General features: G+C 46.4%; 1 protein-coding gene across 2 annotated transcripts in view; it reads right to left on the bottom strand.

The window, feature by feature from the left end:
* The window catches only part of LOC129675337 (myb/SANT-like DNA-binding domain-containing protein 3), a 128,860-nt gene that overhangs the window by 113,985 nt on the left and 485 nt on the right, over positions 1 to 14,390 (bottom strand). For both annotated transcript variants that reach the window (XM_055605384.1, XM_055605385.1), the window contains exon 2: positions 1,201 to 1,651. In XM_055605384.1, the coding sequence (XP_055461359.1) occupies positions 1,201 to 1,618 (418 nt within the window). In that variant the 5' untranslated portion in view covers positions 1,619 to 1,651. The remainder of the gene's footprint in view (positions 1 to 1,200; positions 1,652 to 14,390) is intronic.

The following is a 14,390-nucleotide window of genomic DNA, read 5'->3' as shown; positions in this document are numbered from 1 at the left end:
TCCTGGGATGATCTGCCCATAGGGGGAAAAGTATTAATCAAAAGCATATATTCGTCTCATGTGGTAATCACCTTTCTCACTCTACACGACATTCTTGGCTTCTGACAGTTTCTTATGCCCTATTAATTAACAGAAGCCAGTCCCTTATTGCTCCACCTGCTCTGGGGACCCTGGAGTCAGTGTTCTGTAAGCTAAGAAGCTGATTTCCCAGGCAAATGCTTGCTGGGACCTTGGAGCACCTCTCTGCAGCCTGGAGCATCCTGACCAACCTTCCACTCTCTGCCTGCCTGGAGACATGAGGCACTCCTTGATGCCAAGCACTTGACACAACGTTACCACTATACCTTTATAAAAGTCTCTTCCTTCCTTAAGAATTATGTGTGGCACACTTTGCTCTTTTTTTTTCACAAGAGTATGCTAGAGTTTAATTTTTGTCCCTAGAATTTCTCTAGACCCCTAGAATGCCACAAATAACAAAAACTTAGGATTACAATGATCACAGTAGGTGAAAATATTGGTGTGAATCTGAGTGAATGCTGAAAGGGTGCTTGCTTTATCAGCCTCTATAATTTTTGATGCATTGCTTTAAGATTTATATTTCTTTAACTTATCTTTATGTGTGTAGGCCTCTATGTGGCTATGCATATGAGTAGGTGGGTGACTGCACATGCCAGAATACGGTATTGATCCCCAGGGGCTGGAGTTACACTGCCCAATGTGGGTTCTGGGAACTGATCTAGTCCTCTGCAGAGAGCAAGTGCTCTGAAACGCTGAGCCATCTCTCCAGCCACTAAACTCTGTGCTTTTGTTTTAAAGTTGGAAATAGTTTACTCATTTAGGATGGCCTTTTGGATGACTTAGCACAGTACCTGACACTGTAGGTGCTCAAAAATAACTTTTTTAAAAGACTGAGTGAATGAATAGAGATCTCCATCCTTTAATAAACTGAAGGTAGTTTGAGCAAAGCAACAGAGTACCTCATTAATGAGCATGATACATAGTCAGCTCTTTATGGTTGAGCAGTGATCATCTCTAAGGGAGACAGCATAAAATGGAACAATGTGCTTCTGCTCAGGGTGCCCTATGTAACAGCCCAGTCTGATAACAACTTTTCTTACAAGTTTCGTCAATGCGAAGCGTTTTACAATTCCAATGCCAAGCTGTTGCAGCCTGTGTAGCTCCCTGCCCGGGGAGGGGTACCTTGGGCGGCAGCATCCGGGTGGTATTCGGGCTCCTCCTCGGGTGGGCTCTGCAGGAAGTACAGCTGCTCTGGCAGCATGCTGCCGATCTTCTCCTTCCCCAGGACGTGGGTACTCAGCAATGGGCTCCCGCTGCGCTTCACTTTCTCCCTCCTCTCATGGGCCATAATTTTTTTGGTCCGAGCCTTGATGTTCTCCCAGCACTTCTTCAGCTGTTTGAAATCCCGCAGCGACACGCTGGGCTGAGAGTTGTACTCGTGAGCCAGTGCCTGCCAGGTACGCTGCTTGAGGGCAATAGTTCGCGCATCGCTTTTCTTACATTCCAACACATACTTGTACTTTTCTACTAAAGCAAGCAAGATGCTCTTCTCCAGCTCTGAGAAGTATTTGGCAGGTTTAATAATTTCGTTGTTTTGCATTTTCCACTCTATTTCTCCTGGTCGCTAGCTAGCCTGCAAAAGGAAGTTTGAAGCAGGAATTAGCAATTTTAGAAAAAAAAAAACAAAAAACAAAAAACAAAAAAAAAAAAAAAAAACTGTCACATCACTGAGGCTACATCCCTAATTCGGTTCCCTTCTTTAAAAGGGGGCAAGTAACTTCTTTTCCACTAATGCTGAGTCACAGGAAAACATTCAGAACCTTACTGAGCAGTGGGATTTCATATTCAAGTTGATTTCCCAGGAGTCTTTGTGACACCTACATATCACTCTAATTTCCTAATTTATCTCTGCTTAATGTAAGGAACTGCATAGTCCCCAAATGTCAGGCAGCTTTGGAAATAAACAGCTCGCTCAACTTATTTATTTATTTATCTTTAGCACAGATGAAGGAAAGGGAGGCCACTGTCTAAATCAGACAGATCAAGTCATATAAAAGCACTTCCAAGATTTAGGGATCATAAAGAAATTGTTCCTGGATATCTGATGTTTTTAAAATTTTATTTCACTTCATCTATTCACTTTACATCCTGATCATATCCCCCTCCCTTGTCTCCTTCAGGTCCCATCCTCCCTCCCTCTTTCCTCCTATACTCCTCCCTTAGTCCTTAGAAAAGGGGAGCCCTCCTCCCTTACCAGCTGGCCACAGATTATCAAGTCTCTTCAGGACTGCCTGCATCCTCTTCCTCTGTGGCCCTGCAAGGGCACCCCACCAGGGGGGAAGTGATGGAGGAGCATGCACCAGAGGGCATGTCAGAGACAGCCCCTGTTCCCTTTCCTCGGGGACCCACAGATAGCTGATATTTTTATTTTAATTATTTTTTAGATTTATTTATGAGTATGTTTTGTCTGCATGTATGTCTATGTACCACTCATGCCTGGTGTCCAGGGAGGTCAGAAGAGGGAGCTGGGCCTCCTGGATTTACAGACAGTTGTGAACCACCACATGGGTGCTGGGACTCAAACCAGGTATTCTGCAGGAGCAGGTACTCCTAACCATTGAGCCAGCTCTCCAGCTTCATCCCTGTTAGTTTTTGTTTTGTATCCTTGGCCTAAGTGATGTACCGGAGGCAAAGCCAGGTCCTTCCTCAGAATGAGCTGTAGAAGCCAGCTATAGTAGCTTACACCTATAACCCACTATTACTAAGGAGGCAGGGTAAGGCAGGCGGGCTGCTGGGAGTTGGAACCCACCGTGAGTTCTAAACCGGTCTAGGCTACAGTGTGAGAGCATGTCTCAAAAAGAAAGGACAAAAACAAAAAACGAGAGGTGAACTCTGTGACCCATCAGGTTCGGGGCTGCTTTTAAGTGTCTACAGTCTTACATAACAAGTTCTTTAATTTCAGAATTGAGTCTGTGTACTTTGAGGCAAAGTACACTGTTCCTCCCAAGACTGAGGGAACCAAGGGCCAAAAAGCTGACGTGCATAGACTGTCCAGGGCACAAAGACAGCGACACAGCAGGCGAGTCTGGGATCTTTTTGTCCCAGAAGGCTAGTGTCCTTGGTGTTGTTCTATGACTACTCCTTGGACCTTGGGCAATTTCAGATTGCCAGGACCCATTAAATCACCTCGCCAGCCTCTACGGTGCTGAATAAGCACTTTCCACCCTCCAGTACTTCAGAAACGCCTTACTGCCCTGATGTGTGTGAAACCTACATGGTTCCCCCTTATACTGCTCGAATGAAATTTTCTGTAAGATGAATCCCTCACATAAGTGAGAGCAAATATAAGCCACAGCAGGGACAGGAACAGCAGCATGGTGATATTCCCCTGCTGGAGAGGACCAACACAGCCCTGGACTGTCTTACGTTCACTAAGCCTCTGATCTTTCAGAGTAATGGGCAAGCATCAAGGTATTGATTATTTAGTCCATTAGAAATGCCCACTTCTCATCAAAAGAACTGGGACCACCGTGAAAGCGGCCCTGCTGGAGAGAAGTGACGTCACCTGAACACCATGAGTGACACCAAGTTCATTAGGTTGTTTTCTCATTATGTGTGTTTGAGATTTCCCCTATATATATATATATGTTTATACGTATGTATACATGGAAAAGACTGTGGCTTTTTTCTTTTTTCTCCTGTTTTGATGCAAGATCTCATGTAGTCTATGGCTTTTTTTAAAACACATTATGGGGACTGGAGAGATGGCTATGCAGTTATGAGTGCTTGATGCTCTTCCAGGCCCAGTTCTCAGTGCTCAGCAGCGTTCAGTTGGGGAGCAGCCCACAACCAACTATAATTCGAGCTTTAGGTGATCCAACATCCTCTTCTGACTTCTACAGGCACCAGCACAACATGTGGTACACACATCCACACACACTCAGACACACACACACACACATACATACACACAGGCATGCTTTTTTAATCTTAAAAACTATCTTATAAAAATCAAACTGTAAGCCATCTTTTCACACACGATAACCTGCTGAGGGTTTCCTCCAGTTGTATGCGACTGAGGCTGGCCCAGACCAGGCAGATCAGAAAGCCTTGAAACTGGGACTTTAAACGAGGGCAACAGAATCTGATCAGGACCTGTACAATGCTCTACACCTCGTCCCCAGGCAGGCTTATAATGAAAACTACCAGGGAGGGTTAGGCCCTCCCCAGCAGGCCTCCCTCTTCACTGCCACACTGGGCACATGGGGTACCAGAGTTACAAAGACAACTAAACATGTGTCAGAGGCAGGCTGGCCTCAGACCTTCAGCAAAGCTAAATAAGGGGCTATTTAAGTGGCCCCTTAAACTTTCAAGCCTGTGATTGTATCACTTTCGTAGCTTCCTAGTGGCACCCTAACCGACTCCCTCTTCCCCCACAGGTTGTAATTAATTCTTCATCTTCATTAGTGTGTCTATTTACTACAAACCAATGCTCCCCAAACTAAAATTTGCCAACACAGGTCTGGGATAGCTGCCCTTGTTCATATCATCTCTATCTTAAAACAAGCCTGTGTCCAGCTTTCTGTTTATCATAATATATATGTATACATATAATTTTAGAGCTTTTATTATTGAGTCAGTGGGTACAATGTATGTTCTTCTAAAAAACTGACAGCTCCCAGAGCCCATTCTGCCTCCCCACACCAATGCCTCTGCCGCAGGAGACATAATATGTCTATTTTCCAGTGTGTCCCCCGCTGTTTAAGAACTGCTGCTCTAAGGAGTAAGATTTCTAATTCACAAATGAAAAAGGTTTCACTCCCTGTTTTTTTCTGTTAGGTGTAAAGCTATTTTTCATGCAGCATTTATGTATATATGTATTCTTTCTAAATAAATATTTCTTTTACCTTATTTCTTTTTTAAAATCTCTAGAAAATAACTTGCTGCCTCAAAGGATGAAAGCCTTCAGAATGCCTCTGTAATCTGTGGTGTTGACTTACATCCCGTTAACAGTGTGCCAGTAGAGCTGCCTGCTGACTGCCTCTGCTCTTGTTGCTAACACTCTAATTCTACGCTGGCTGTGGAGGCAAACAGTCCCTTCTTGCTTAACGATCTCAGCTCTCAGGCAAACCAACCACACTCTTGAGGTTGAGTCCCTGTGACACTTGGTAGAGCTGACATTAATTGTCAAGCAATTTGAGCATTCTTCCTTGCAATGTGTGCACTACCACAGGCTGCCATCAGGTGGTGATGGAAAGGGATGGGTTTGGGGTGGGGGGTGGGGTCTAAATTTCACAAGGACTTCTGCCATAAGGGTGGCCAGCTGAGCCCCAATAAGAGCAGATAAGTTTTACTGAGGTCTTTCTGTGGGTTAGACTGTACACCAAATGCTTTATGTGCTGTATATCATTTCATCTTTCCCTAAATCGCTCTTGAGAGCTTCATCCGTTGCACTTCAATTTTTCTGTTAAAGAAAAATCTAAGTACCAGAAGAAATAATACAACTGCTCTCAAAAGCAAATACCCAGAATTACCAACACCTAGGGACCATTAACAGCCTATTAACTAAACTGTTATTTAATCACTAGCTAAGTACAACCAGAGTCGCTAATTTACTTTGCTTAATTTCGTAGAACACCAGGCCTCGCTGGGCCATGTGGTTATGTTCTACAGCAAGCTAAAGGGGATTCTGGTATAAGCCCAAGATTTTGTACCCCAAAGTTTCCTTGTGGATTTCCAACACAAGGAAGTAGGCTGCTTAACTCTACAAAGTAATTATTATTTCTATTTCCAAGATAAGAAAACTGAGGCCCAGGAACCTGCCATGATCACAGACAAAATAAGTATCAGAACCAAGAGTCAATGCCAGCACGTCCTTAAGGTCCACACTCCTCTGCTCTGCCTCGTTCTCTCATTTCAGATCTAGTGATGGTCTCTACTCCCTGCTAAAATGGTATTACTTAGCAATATAGTGGTCTGCTGCCAAAAGTCCAATGATAGGGCAGCTTGGGAGAGCTGTGTTTGCTTTGCCCATCTCCATTTGTTGGTTCTGCCCTCTTTCACTCCCCTTGCCCGTTGCCTCCTCCCTCTCTCTCTCCCGTTGCCACACCCTCTCTCACCGAAGCACTCCTCACTCAGTCTAATCACAGCTATGAAATAATTCCTCCAGCTGATCTGATAAGAAACTGTCTGGTACAACTTACTGTACAGAAATAATGTAGAGCTTCAGAGTGGTCCACACCCCAGGGGTAGGCTGGCATCCCACAGGAACCCCTGACTGACTGTCTCATCAAACAAACAACTTCCCAAGTAAGAGATCTCCCCGACAAAGCTCATCACTGGAATTACTGAGACCCCAAAGCACAATACAGCTTAAAACTATTCCACTATATCAATAATACATTACAGATGGCAACACAGCAAGCCTTCTCTGATGCATGAGCTTCTGCTGCCTTCCCTGGCCCTGCTCTGCTTAGTAGCAATCCCTCCTTACAGATGCTGTTCTCATCATGGCTGTAGCCCAACAACAGCCCAGTGACCCTCACAAGCGGGCCCCGGTAGACAAAAAGTGCATATGTACATTTTATATAGGTCTAAAACTACCAGCAACACGCAGAAAAAAAAATATATTATATATATATAACAAATCTGTGTTAAATCACACTAAAAGCTGCATTAAAGTAAAAATGGTCAATAAAACAGCAAAACCCAAATGCAGTGAAAGTTCCCCTGGGGCTTGGCAAAGATCTGAAGACAGGTCTAAATAAAAGAGCACAATTCTAATATCATAAAAGAACAAGAAGGAAGCGATTAGCACAATTCCCATAACACTAACATTGACTAAACCACCAGAAGTTGATGGCCAGGTACTGGTTCATTCAATATTCACCTTAAAAGGAAAAGGCAGCTAGCTGTTGGTGAACTGAATGACTGTATGTTACCAAACTTCTCCTGCCAGATCCCTAATCACCAGTGGAGCTACACTAGGGATTAGACATTTAAAGAAGTAATTAAGATTAAAGGAGACCCTAAGTATGAGCCTTTGGTCCACCAGGGATAGTGCCCTATTACGAAGAGATATCAGAGACCTTACACATTCTCCCTTCCCCTGTGGACAAAAAGGGGGGCAGGTGAGTGTACTATGGGATGGCCACAACTGACAAGCAAGACAAGGGCCTCACAATGCAACCTTCCTCGCTAACACCTTAATCTTGCACTTCTCATCCTCTGGAACTGTAAGGGAAAAAAAAAAAACAAAACGTCTGTGTTCAGCTCAGTCTGTGGTGTTTTTTATGGCAACCAAAGACTGATATGACAGTTTGTGATTTTTAAGGTGAAACTAAGTCTTAAGGCCTGAGCAAAGTATAGAGAAATGGCAAAGATTTTGTTTCCATTGCTGTTTGCAGTGGGGGAGGGGGAGGTCACTCTCTGAAGTTAATCCTGGTAACTGAAGAGCTGGGATGGACCTCAGGCAGGGGTCAGCAAAGTAATTAGCCGGCTCCTGTGGTGAGGTGAAAGGAAGCAAGATACAGGACACAGAGAATCTGGGCTCATATCCTGACCAACATTCAGGCTGTGCACTCTGGGCAGGCCAGAGTGCATCATCACCTGTGAGACGGATTCATAGCCCTGAACCCACACAAAGGCCAAGAGAGTGAGTACACAGCAAGTCCAGAGCTCCAGTGCACTGGGGTTCTTCCTCCATCTTGCACCCATTTCAAACGGTTTCCAAAGTAGCATGATCTATATACTGTATACTCAAACAATAAGCTGTTTACCAGCTTATTTCACACAGAAAAAAATTAACCAGTACAGAATGCACTCCTACAGAAGGCTGAGCACTGCTCTAAAATAATCTATGAGAGATACCTGCTTCAGCTGTAGTTTAGACACAAAGCTAAATGGAACCCCACACCTTGGGAAGACAAGCTGATGCCTGAAAGGAATGGCATTCAGGAACAGACACCATAACAAAGGACCATGTGCCTTGGCTGCTCAGGGGAGGGAAGAGTGGGTCTGGCCTCTCTCTGAGTTAGACCTCTAAGATAGTAAAGGATGTGAACACAAAGAGCCAAAGGGGGTAGTTCAGATTCTTTAAAAAGGGGGGGGGGAGGTAAGAAAAATCTGCACCCTTACAAAGGACTATGTTAAAGGATGTGGTGATCAGGATGTGTCAGCACACACACAGGGTAAGTGAGAAAAAGAATGCAAAGGCACTGAGATGCATGTGGCTGAAAGAGCAACAATCCTGAGCTGGCAGCAATGAGAACGATGCTCCGGAAGGTGGAGAGACTGCAGTCCCACAAAAATGTAACACAGCACTGAAATCTGTGGCACAGAGCGGTGACAAAGCAGTGCGAGAAACAGTGAGTTCCTGCAATAAGAACCTTAACGCCTACTAGAAACAAATTAGCATCAGAACAAAACAGGATCACAACTTGGGAGACATAAAGAACTAATGCATTATATGTGGAAGTAGTGGGTGGCTGAGGGAATGCCCTGCACTCCCGTGGAGGCCTGTCCACAGGTTTTCATCTGTCTTTAAAAGCAAAAGCTATTTCTTATTACCATTCTATCTCCTGATTCAACATCTTGAAAATAATCATTCTTTGAAATAACACACATCCTAGCATATCAAAACTTTAGAAAGAAAAGGACCTCATCCAACCTTTCTTCACAAATGAGAAATCTAAGGCTTGGCACAAGTAAGGGCTTCTTGGGGACCAGGGAGGGAAAAGCCTGCTGCTGAAAGTTCATGGTTTGTTTCCAAGCTCTTTCCCCACATCTTCCTATTAAGGTGTCCTTCTCTGTGGGGTATCCTCAACCCTTCCCCCGCCATGCCAGCTGCTGTGGCTTGGATGTAAGTGTTCTCCAGAGCCCTTTTCGTTGAAGCCTGGTGCCCAGCTTAACATCCTCAGGAAGACTGGAACCATTCAGAGGTGGATCCAGTGAAGTGACTTCGGGACACAGGCAGTGTGCCCCTGAAGGTGAGAAGAACTCCAGCCCCTTCCTCATCATCTCTTTGCTCCCTGGCCTAAGATAAGCAATTTTTCCTTGACATACTCACCTACCATAGTCCCAAACCAACAGAACCAACTGAATGAATGCATGAAGACCTCAAAAAGCATGAGCCTAGCCAGATGTGTGGCACACGCCTTTAATCCCAGCACTCAAGATACAGAGGCAGACAGATCTTTATGAGTTCAAAGCTACCTTCATCGAAACAGCGACTTTCAGGCTAGTCAAGGCTACACAGACTCTGCCTCAAACAAACAAAAACTATAAGCCCAGATAACCTTTACCGCCTAATTCCTAACTTCAGTGCTAGGGATTAAACCCGGGGCTTCATGCATTCGGGCAAGTGCCTGCTGCTCAGCTACACCCCCAACCCAGGCCTTTTCTTTTTATAAACCAATTAGCTCACAGTTTAGGCACAGTGACAGAAACCTGACTGATGTCACATCTGAAAACTTAAGGACACTCTGACACTTATTTCAAGACATGCAGCAAGACCTCCTTCCTCCCTGACAGGTCCTCATCGCTAAATCACAGCTACAGCAGGTGTTTCCACTCAGGGCTGGCAGTCCAGGTGAGCAGCCGTTTCTCTGCAACCTAATTTCCGCAGCCCGCCACCAAAGACACACAGGTGGCATTTCTTATTATTCATAAAGCTAGTAGGGCTTTGGACCAGTGAAATAAGATACTGTACAACACAATGAAACGATCCTGGCATGTCAAACAGTCCTTTAAGACCATACACGGGTTTAACTTTATACATTAAGCGCTTCCAGGTGAAGCAGGTAAGGCCAGTGGTCAGTTCTCCGGAGTCTCGTAGACCGTCCACCATGCAGCAGGTCCTCGGTAAGTATTTGCTGACTATATGTTGCCACACAGCTGACTGCCACTGGTATTTCCTCTCTTTCTTTTTAACTAATCATAGCTACACGTTTTACTACCCAAAATACCTCTTTTTGATAAGGGATTAAGCAAGAAATTACAGTTTTCTGGTTTCTTGAGAATACCACAAAAGCCCTAAAGGAAGTAGAAATGGCAGTTTTTCAGGGGCCCATGATAACTATGGCTGTCATTTTAAGCTCAAGCCTATCTGCCCAGGATAGCCACTCACCAACACCCTTTCCTCCCCTCCGCCCTCTTTCTTTTTAGAGGGCCTGGCATCAGCACTGACCTTGCTTCTTCTAATGTGTTGTCCCTTCCCCCCCTCTCTCCTAGAAGCCATATAACTTGGTGTCTCTTTTTGCCATCTGTGTCTGAGTGTGACTGAGAATGGACCCAGCCTTATGTTTAAGGCAAGCTCCCCTTCTCTGTACACCCACTTATATAAGCCCATCTTTAAACTAGATGAGGCTTCTTAAAGTGCTGACCCCTTCCTCCATCTCTTCCACAGCTCCATCCTAAACCAGCCCCCGCCCCGGCGCTCCTGAAATGCCTTTAGATTCATTACTAATGCCTCCCCTTCGGGAAGTCCTTCTGACACGCAGAAGGTGCCCTTCTGGGGTGCCTCATGCCATCCTGCTTGTCTCAGCCAGGACACTCTCCTTCACTCCCACCAACCACTTCAGAAGACTGACTCTCAAGTCCGCTCTAGCCCAGGGCTATGGAGTACTCAGCTCTTACCACTGCACCTCTGAACAATTTTTCCACGCCGAGATCCATCTGCTCTGTCGAGGGGGAACTACACTTTGTGGGCCTCTTTCACACATAGTAGATGCTCAGGGTTTGTTCAGACATATTGCTATTTCTCTACCAACTTCCTCTATTGCTGTCCCATGTGGGTACTTCAGAAATTACCAATTCTCCAGAGAGCTAAAGCCATACTAATTATTCCCCCCCCCACACACCTCCTAGTCTCATGACGACTAGTGATTTCAGCCATACCCAGAACCTCATGGGGTATGAGCCGAGAACCTCAGCATGTTCTCAAATTCAATGTCCACTTCCGGCTCCCCTGTTCTCACTGCTCCCATCTTCTGTTAGACCTTTCACTGGTCTCCCAGATGTGCAACGTGTCTGTTCTCTACACAGCCACAGAAGAGAGAGTCCTGAAGTCCAGTGCTCGTGACACACCCCTGCTTGTGCCCTGTGGCATCTCTTCCACTTCCTAAGTAATGAAACAAGTCCAAACTCCTCACACAGCACCCGGGGCTTCTCGAGATCCCGCCTGAGTATAAGCACCTCCTCCACCGGCCCCACCTCGTGTATCTTTCAACCTAATCAGCCCAAACTCACCTTTATGCTCTCAAATTTGCTACCTTCTCTTGGCTTGGTTTATGTTGGACTCCTTCTGCCTGTAATCTTTGCCCCAAGCTCTGTTCAGTTCCCATTTCATTCCTCACACCCAGCTCCCATGTAATTGTTCTAAAGCCTGCTGAAACTAGTGCCTACATGCTTGCTCATACGTAACATCTGTCCTTCCCAAATGAGTTTGAACAGTGTGACATACATTACACTGCTTAACTGTCCTGTGCTCTTTGAGCTTGGGGGAAGCTGACTTCGGGAGTGGGGAGGCCCTCCATTGTCTCCTCCAAGCAGGGAGCTCACTCTGTAACAAGCAAAACAGCAAGCCACAGTGGGTATCAAGCACATTTTATCCTTGAGAACAGTTAGGAGATAAACGGTTTGTAACCAACTTAACTGAACTTGAAGCTAGAAGTTCATCTGGAGAATGCTCATCCTGGAGGGGATGGAGAGGACCCTCTAGCCTAGGACTGTCCCAATTGGGAACTCCAGCTGACTGCCTCAACTTCCACAGTTAGTTTCTGCTGTACAGTTGTAAGCTTCCGGTTTGATTATGTTCTTTATCTGCTGCTGTTTGTTCTTTTACCTGAGGATATGATCCCACACCACCTGGGACTTTTGCTTGGCAACTCTAGCTGACTACCTCACTGGGGCTTCTCCGGTGGATTTCTGCTGTGCCTCTGCAAGCCTAGATTTGATCTAGTCTTGTGGCTGCTCTCTCAATTGGTCCACATCCAGTCATCTCTGCTGGATGCTGTGATCCCCAGAGCTGATATTTCGCTACCTAGCTGTGGCTTTTCTCCATCCCCTACTCACCATTCTCTTCCTCTTGCTAGCTATCTATTTAAGAATTCACTCATTCAACACTGAAAGCATGACTACTGTAGAACATTCCAGACTCTACCGAACAAGTAGCTTACAAGTCATACGTACAATACAACTGCCTTTTTAAAGAGACTGTCACAGCTGAAACTTGGAAGCATGAATGAGATAGAAGGCAGCAGGTCATGGAACACTCAGAATCTGCTGCCATAAGGGCTCAGGCTCATCTCACTGAAGCACACTGGCCCTGCGTCTCTAGAAAATGAGGTGGCCCACCCCCCTGCAAACACGTGTTAATCATATACGTCAACCAGTAGCACGTCCCACATAGCTTGTGATTTGCCCTTTGTGGCCCTCCCCCTCTCTGAGATGGGAAACTCCGAAGGTAATATATAATTTCTGAGTCATCTGCATCTCAGCATGTAGCACGTGACTCAGCAAAGGACTAGCACTCTGGAGACATTTCTCTGAACGAATGTCCTATAGCCAGGAAATACAGTGAAGCGCTGGTTGAGTTTCCTGCCAACTACTTGGGAAAAAAAAAACATATTCTCTCTCACACACATATATCATAACCACACAGGTAGGAGATAGCAGGTAAATGGATGAAGCCAAGCTATCTCCCCTAAAGCACTTCCTCTTTCCACTACCGTATTATCCGTTACACTTGCCACCTCTGTGTACCCCCAAATCCTCCCCCAGGCCCTAGTTTAAAACAAAACTCCTTTATCCAAGAAGTCTGTCCTGCTCACTCATGGTGGCACTGGGTAAGAAGTTCGGAGAGGGCAGGGTGCTTCCCTGGTGGCTGAGAACAGGCCATGCTTCCCGCAGACAGTGCAAGGGAGCCCAGCTCCATTCCTTACTGCCCTGCCCCCTACTGCAGCCCTGGACATTTCCTGTCTTCCTCGTTTTTTTTCACTCAGGGTACCGAGCCTTTCAGTTCTCCCCACTCCAAACTGAAACTCAAAACTTTCTCCAACCCCACTGTCTCCCATAAGCAAGTGAAGAGCAGAGGGAGCTCCCCTTCCTCACAGCAGTTAGGCTTCGGTATTCTAAGCATCTTATCAACCTCGAGGATTGCTTGGTCCCTTCATCTCCTGCAACATCGACCAAGAACCTCTGCGTCCTAAGCCGTGTAACCCTTTGCCAGGCCTAAGGCCAGTGGCTGCACGTCATCTGAACACGTTCGCCTGGTTGCAGGAGTAAAGAGAGACAACTTCTGATGTTTCTTCAGGACCTCTCCTCTTCCCCCCTCAGAACAGACCTTTCTCAAGATGCAGCTTGCGGCAGGACAGGAAATGGATGACCCCCATCTATCTCCAGGTTTGGGAATTCTTTTTCTCCATTCCTTTTCTTCCTCTCTGGCCTCAAACTCTCATTGCTGTCCTCAATCCTAACTCAGGAACTATTTTATTAACGTTCAACAATTTCCTGTGTAACCACACACTCATGGTCTCTCCTGACATGCCAAAGCCCCCACACAACTCAGGCCCTGTTATCCCAGCTCCAGTTTCAAATGTGTGAAAATACGTCTCTAGCCTTGGGCCATTCTCCTAAGTACTGCCAAACATCCGTACTGTAAATGTTAGAACGCCGACGAAACATCCATGCTCTATAATCAGAACAGGAGGCTAAATTCTTGTTTCTTACTCCAACATAAAAATTCTTCCTGTAATTTACAGAGCTATCAATGCCAGAGCAGTGATTTAATAATTCATGGCAACTGTTTAGGACCTAGGGCCTGGGACATGAAGTGCTTAAAATTAGCTATCAGCAGATACACATTATCTCTCACAATAGTATCTGGGGGTGGAAATTACATCACACCCTACTCCCCCATTATAAAAACATCAACCCAGCAGCCTCGTAGTAAAGGAGCTTCCCCAAGGTCAGTCGGGCCGGGATGTGCTGCGCTGTTTCTTCCTAAGATCCTCCGAAGGAGGCACCCAGCCCATTATACCTCCGGACCGGACCGGAGGCAGGGGGTCTCAATGGAGACAAGTACGGGAAAGCGGCGAGCGCAGTTCCCCGCACAGTGGGGATGTGAGGACCAAGGCACCGCCGGAGCAGCTGGGTCCCCCCTAGCCCTCCGGCGCCTCCCGGGCCCAGGGCTCCGGGGCCCCCTCCCGGAGCTCCAGCGCGTCTGCGAGGGCCGCGCGCGGGCGCTTTGTACGCGCAGGCCAGCCGGGCTCCCGGGGCACCGCGGCGCGCGCAGGCGGCCGTCGGCCTGCAGGGAGGAGGAGGGCGCGGCGGCTCGGCCCGGGAGCCCGCCAGATCCCCGCGCTCCCGCTCCG

The sequence above is a fragment of the Psammomys obesus genome, unplaced genomic scaffold (genome assembly GCF_907164565.1).
Source record: "Psammomys obesus unplaced genomic scaffold, mPsaObe1.curated_primary_1811, whole genome shotgun sequence".
Taxonomy (NCBI): domain Eukaryota; kingdom Metazoa; phylum Chordata; class Mammalia; order Rodentia; family Muridae; genus Psammomys; species Psammomys obesus.
This window is presented reverse-complemented; position numbering and strand designations above follow the sequence as displayed.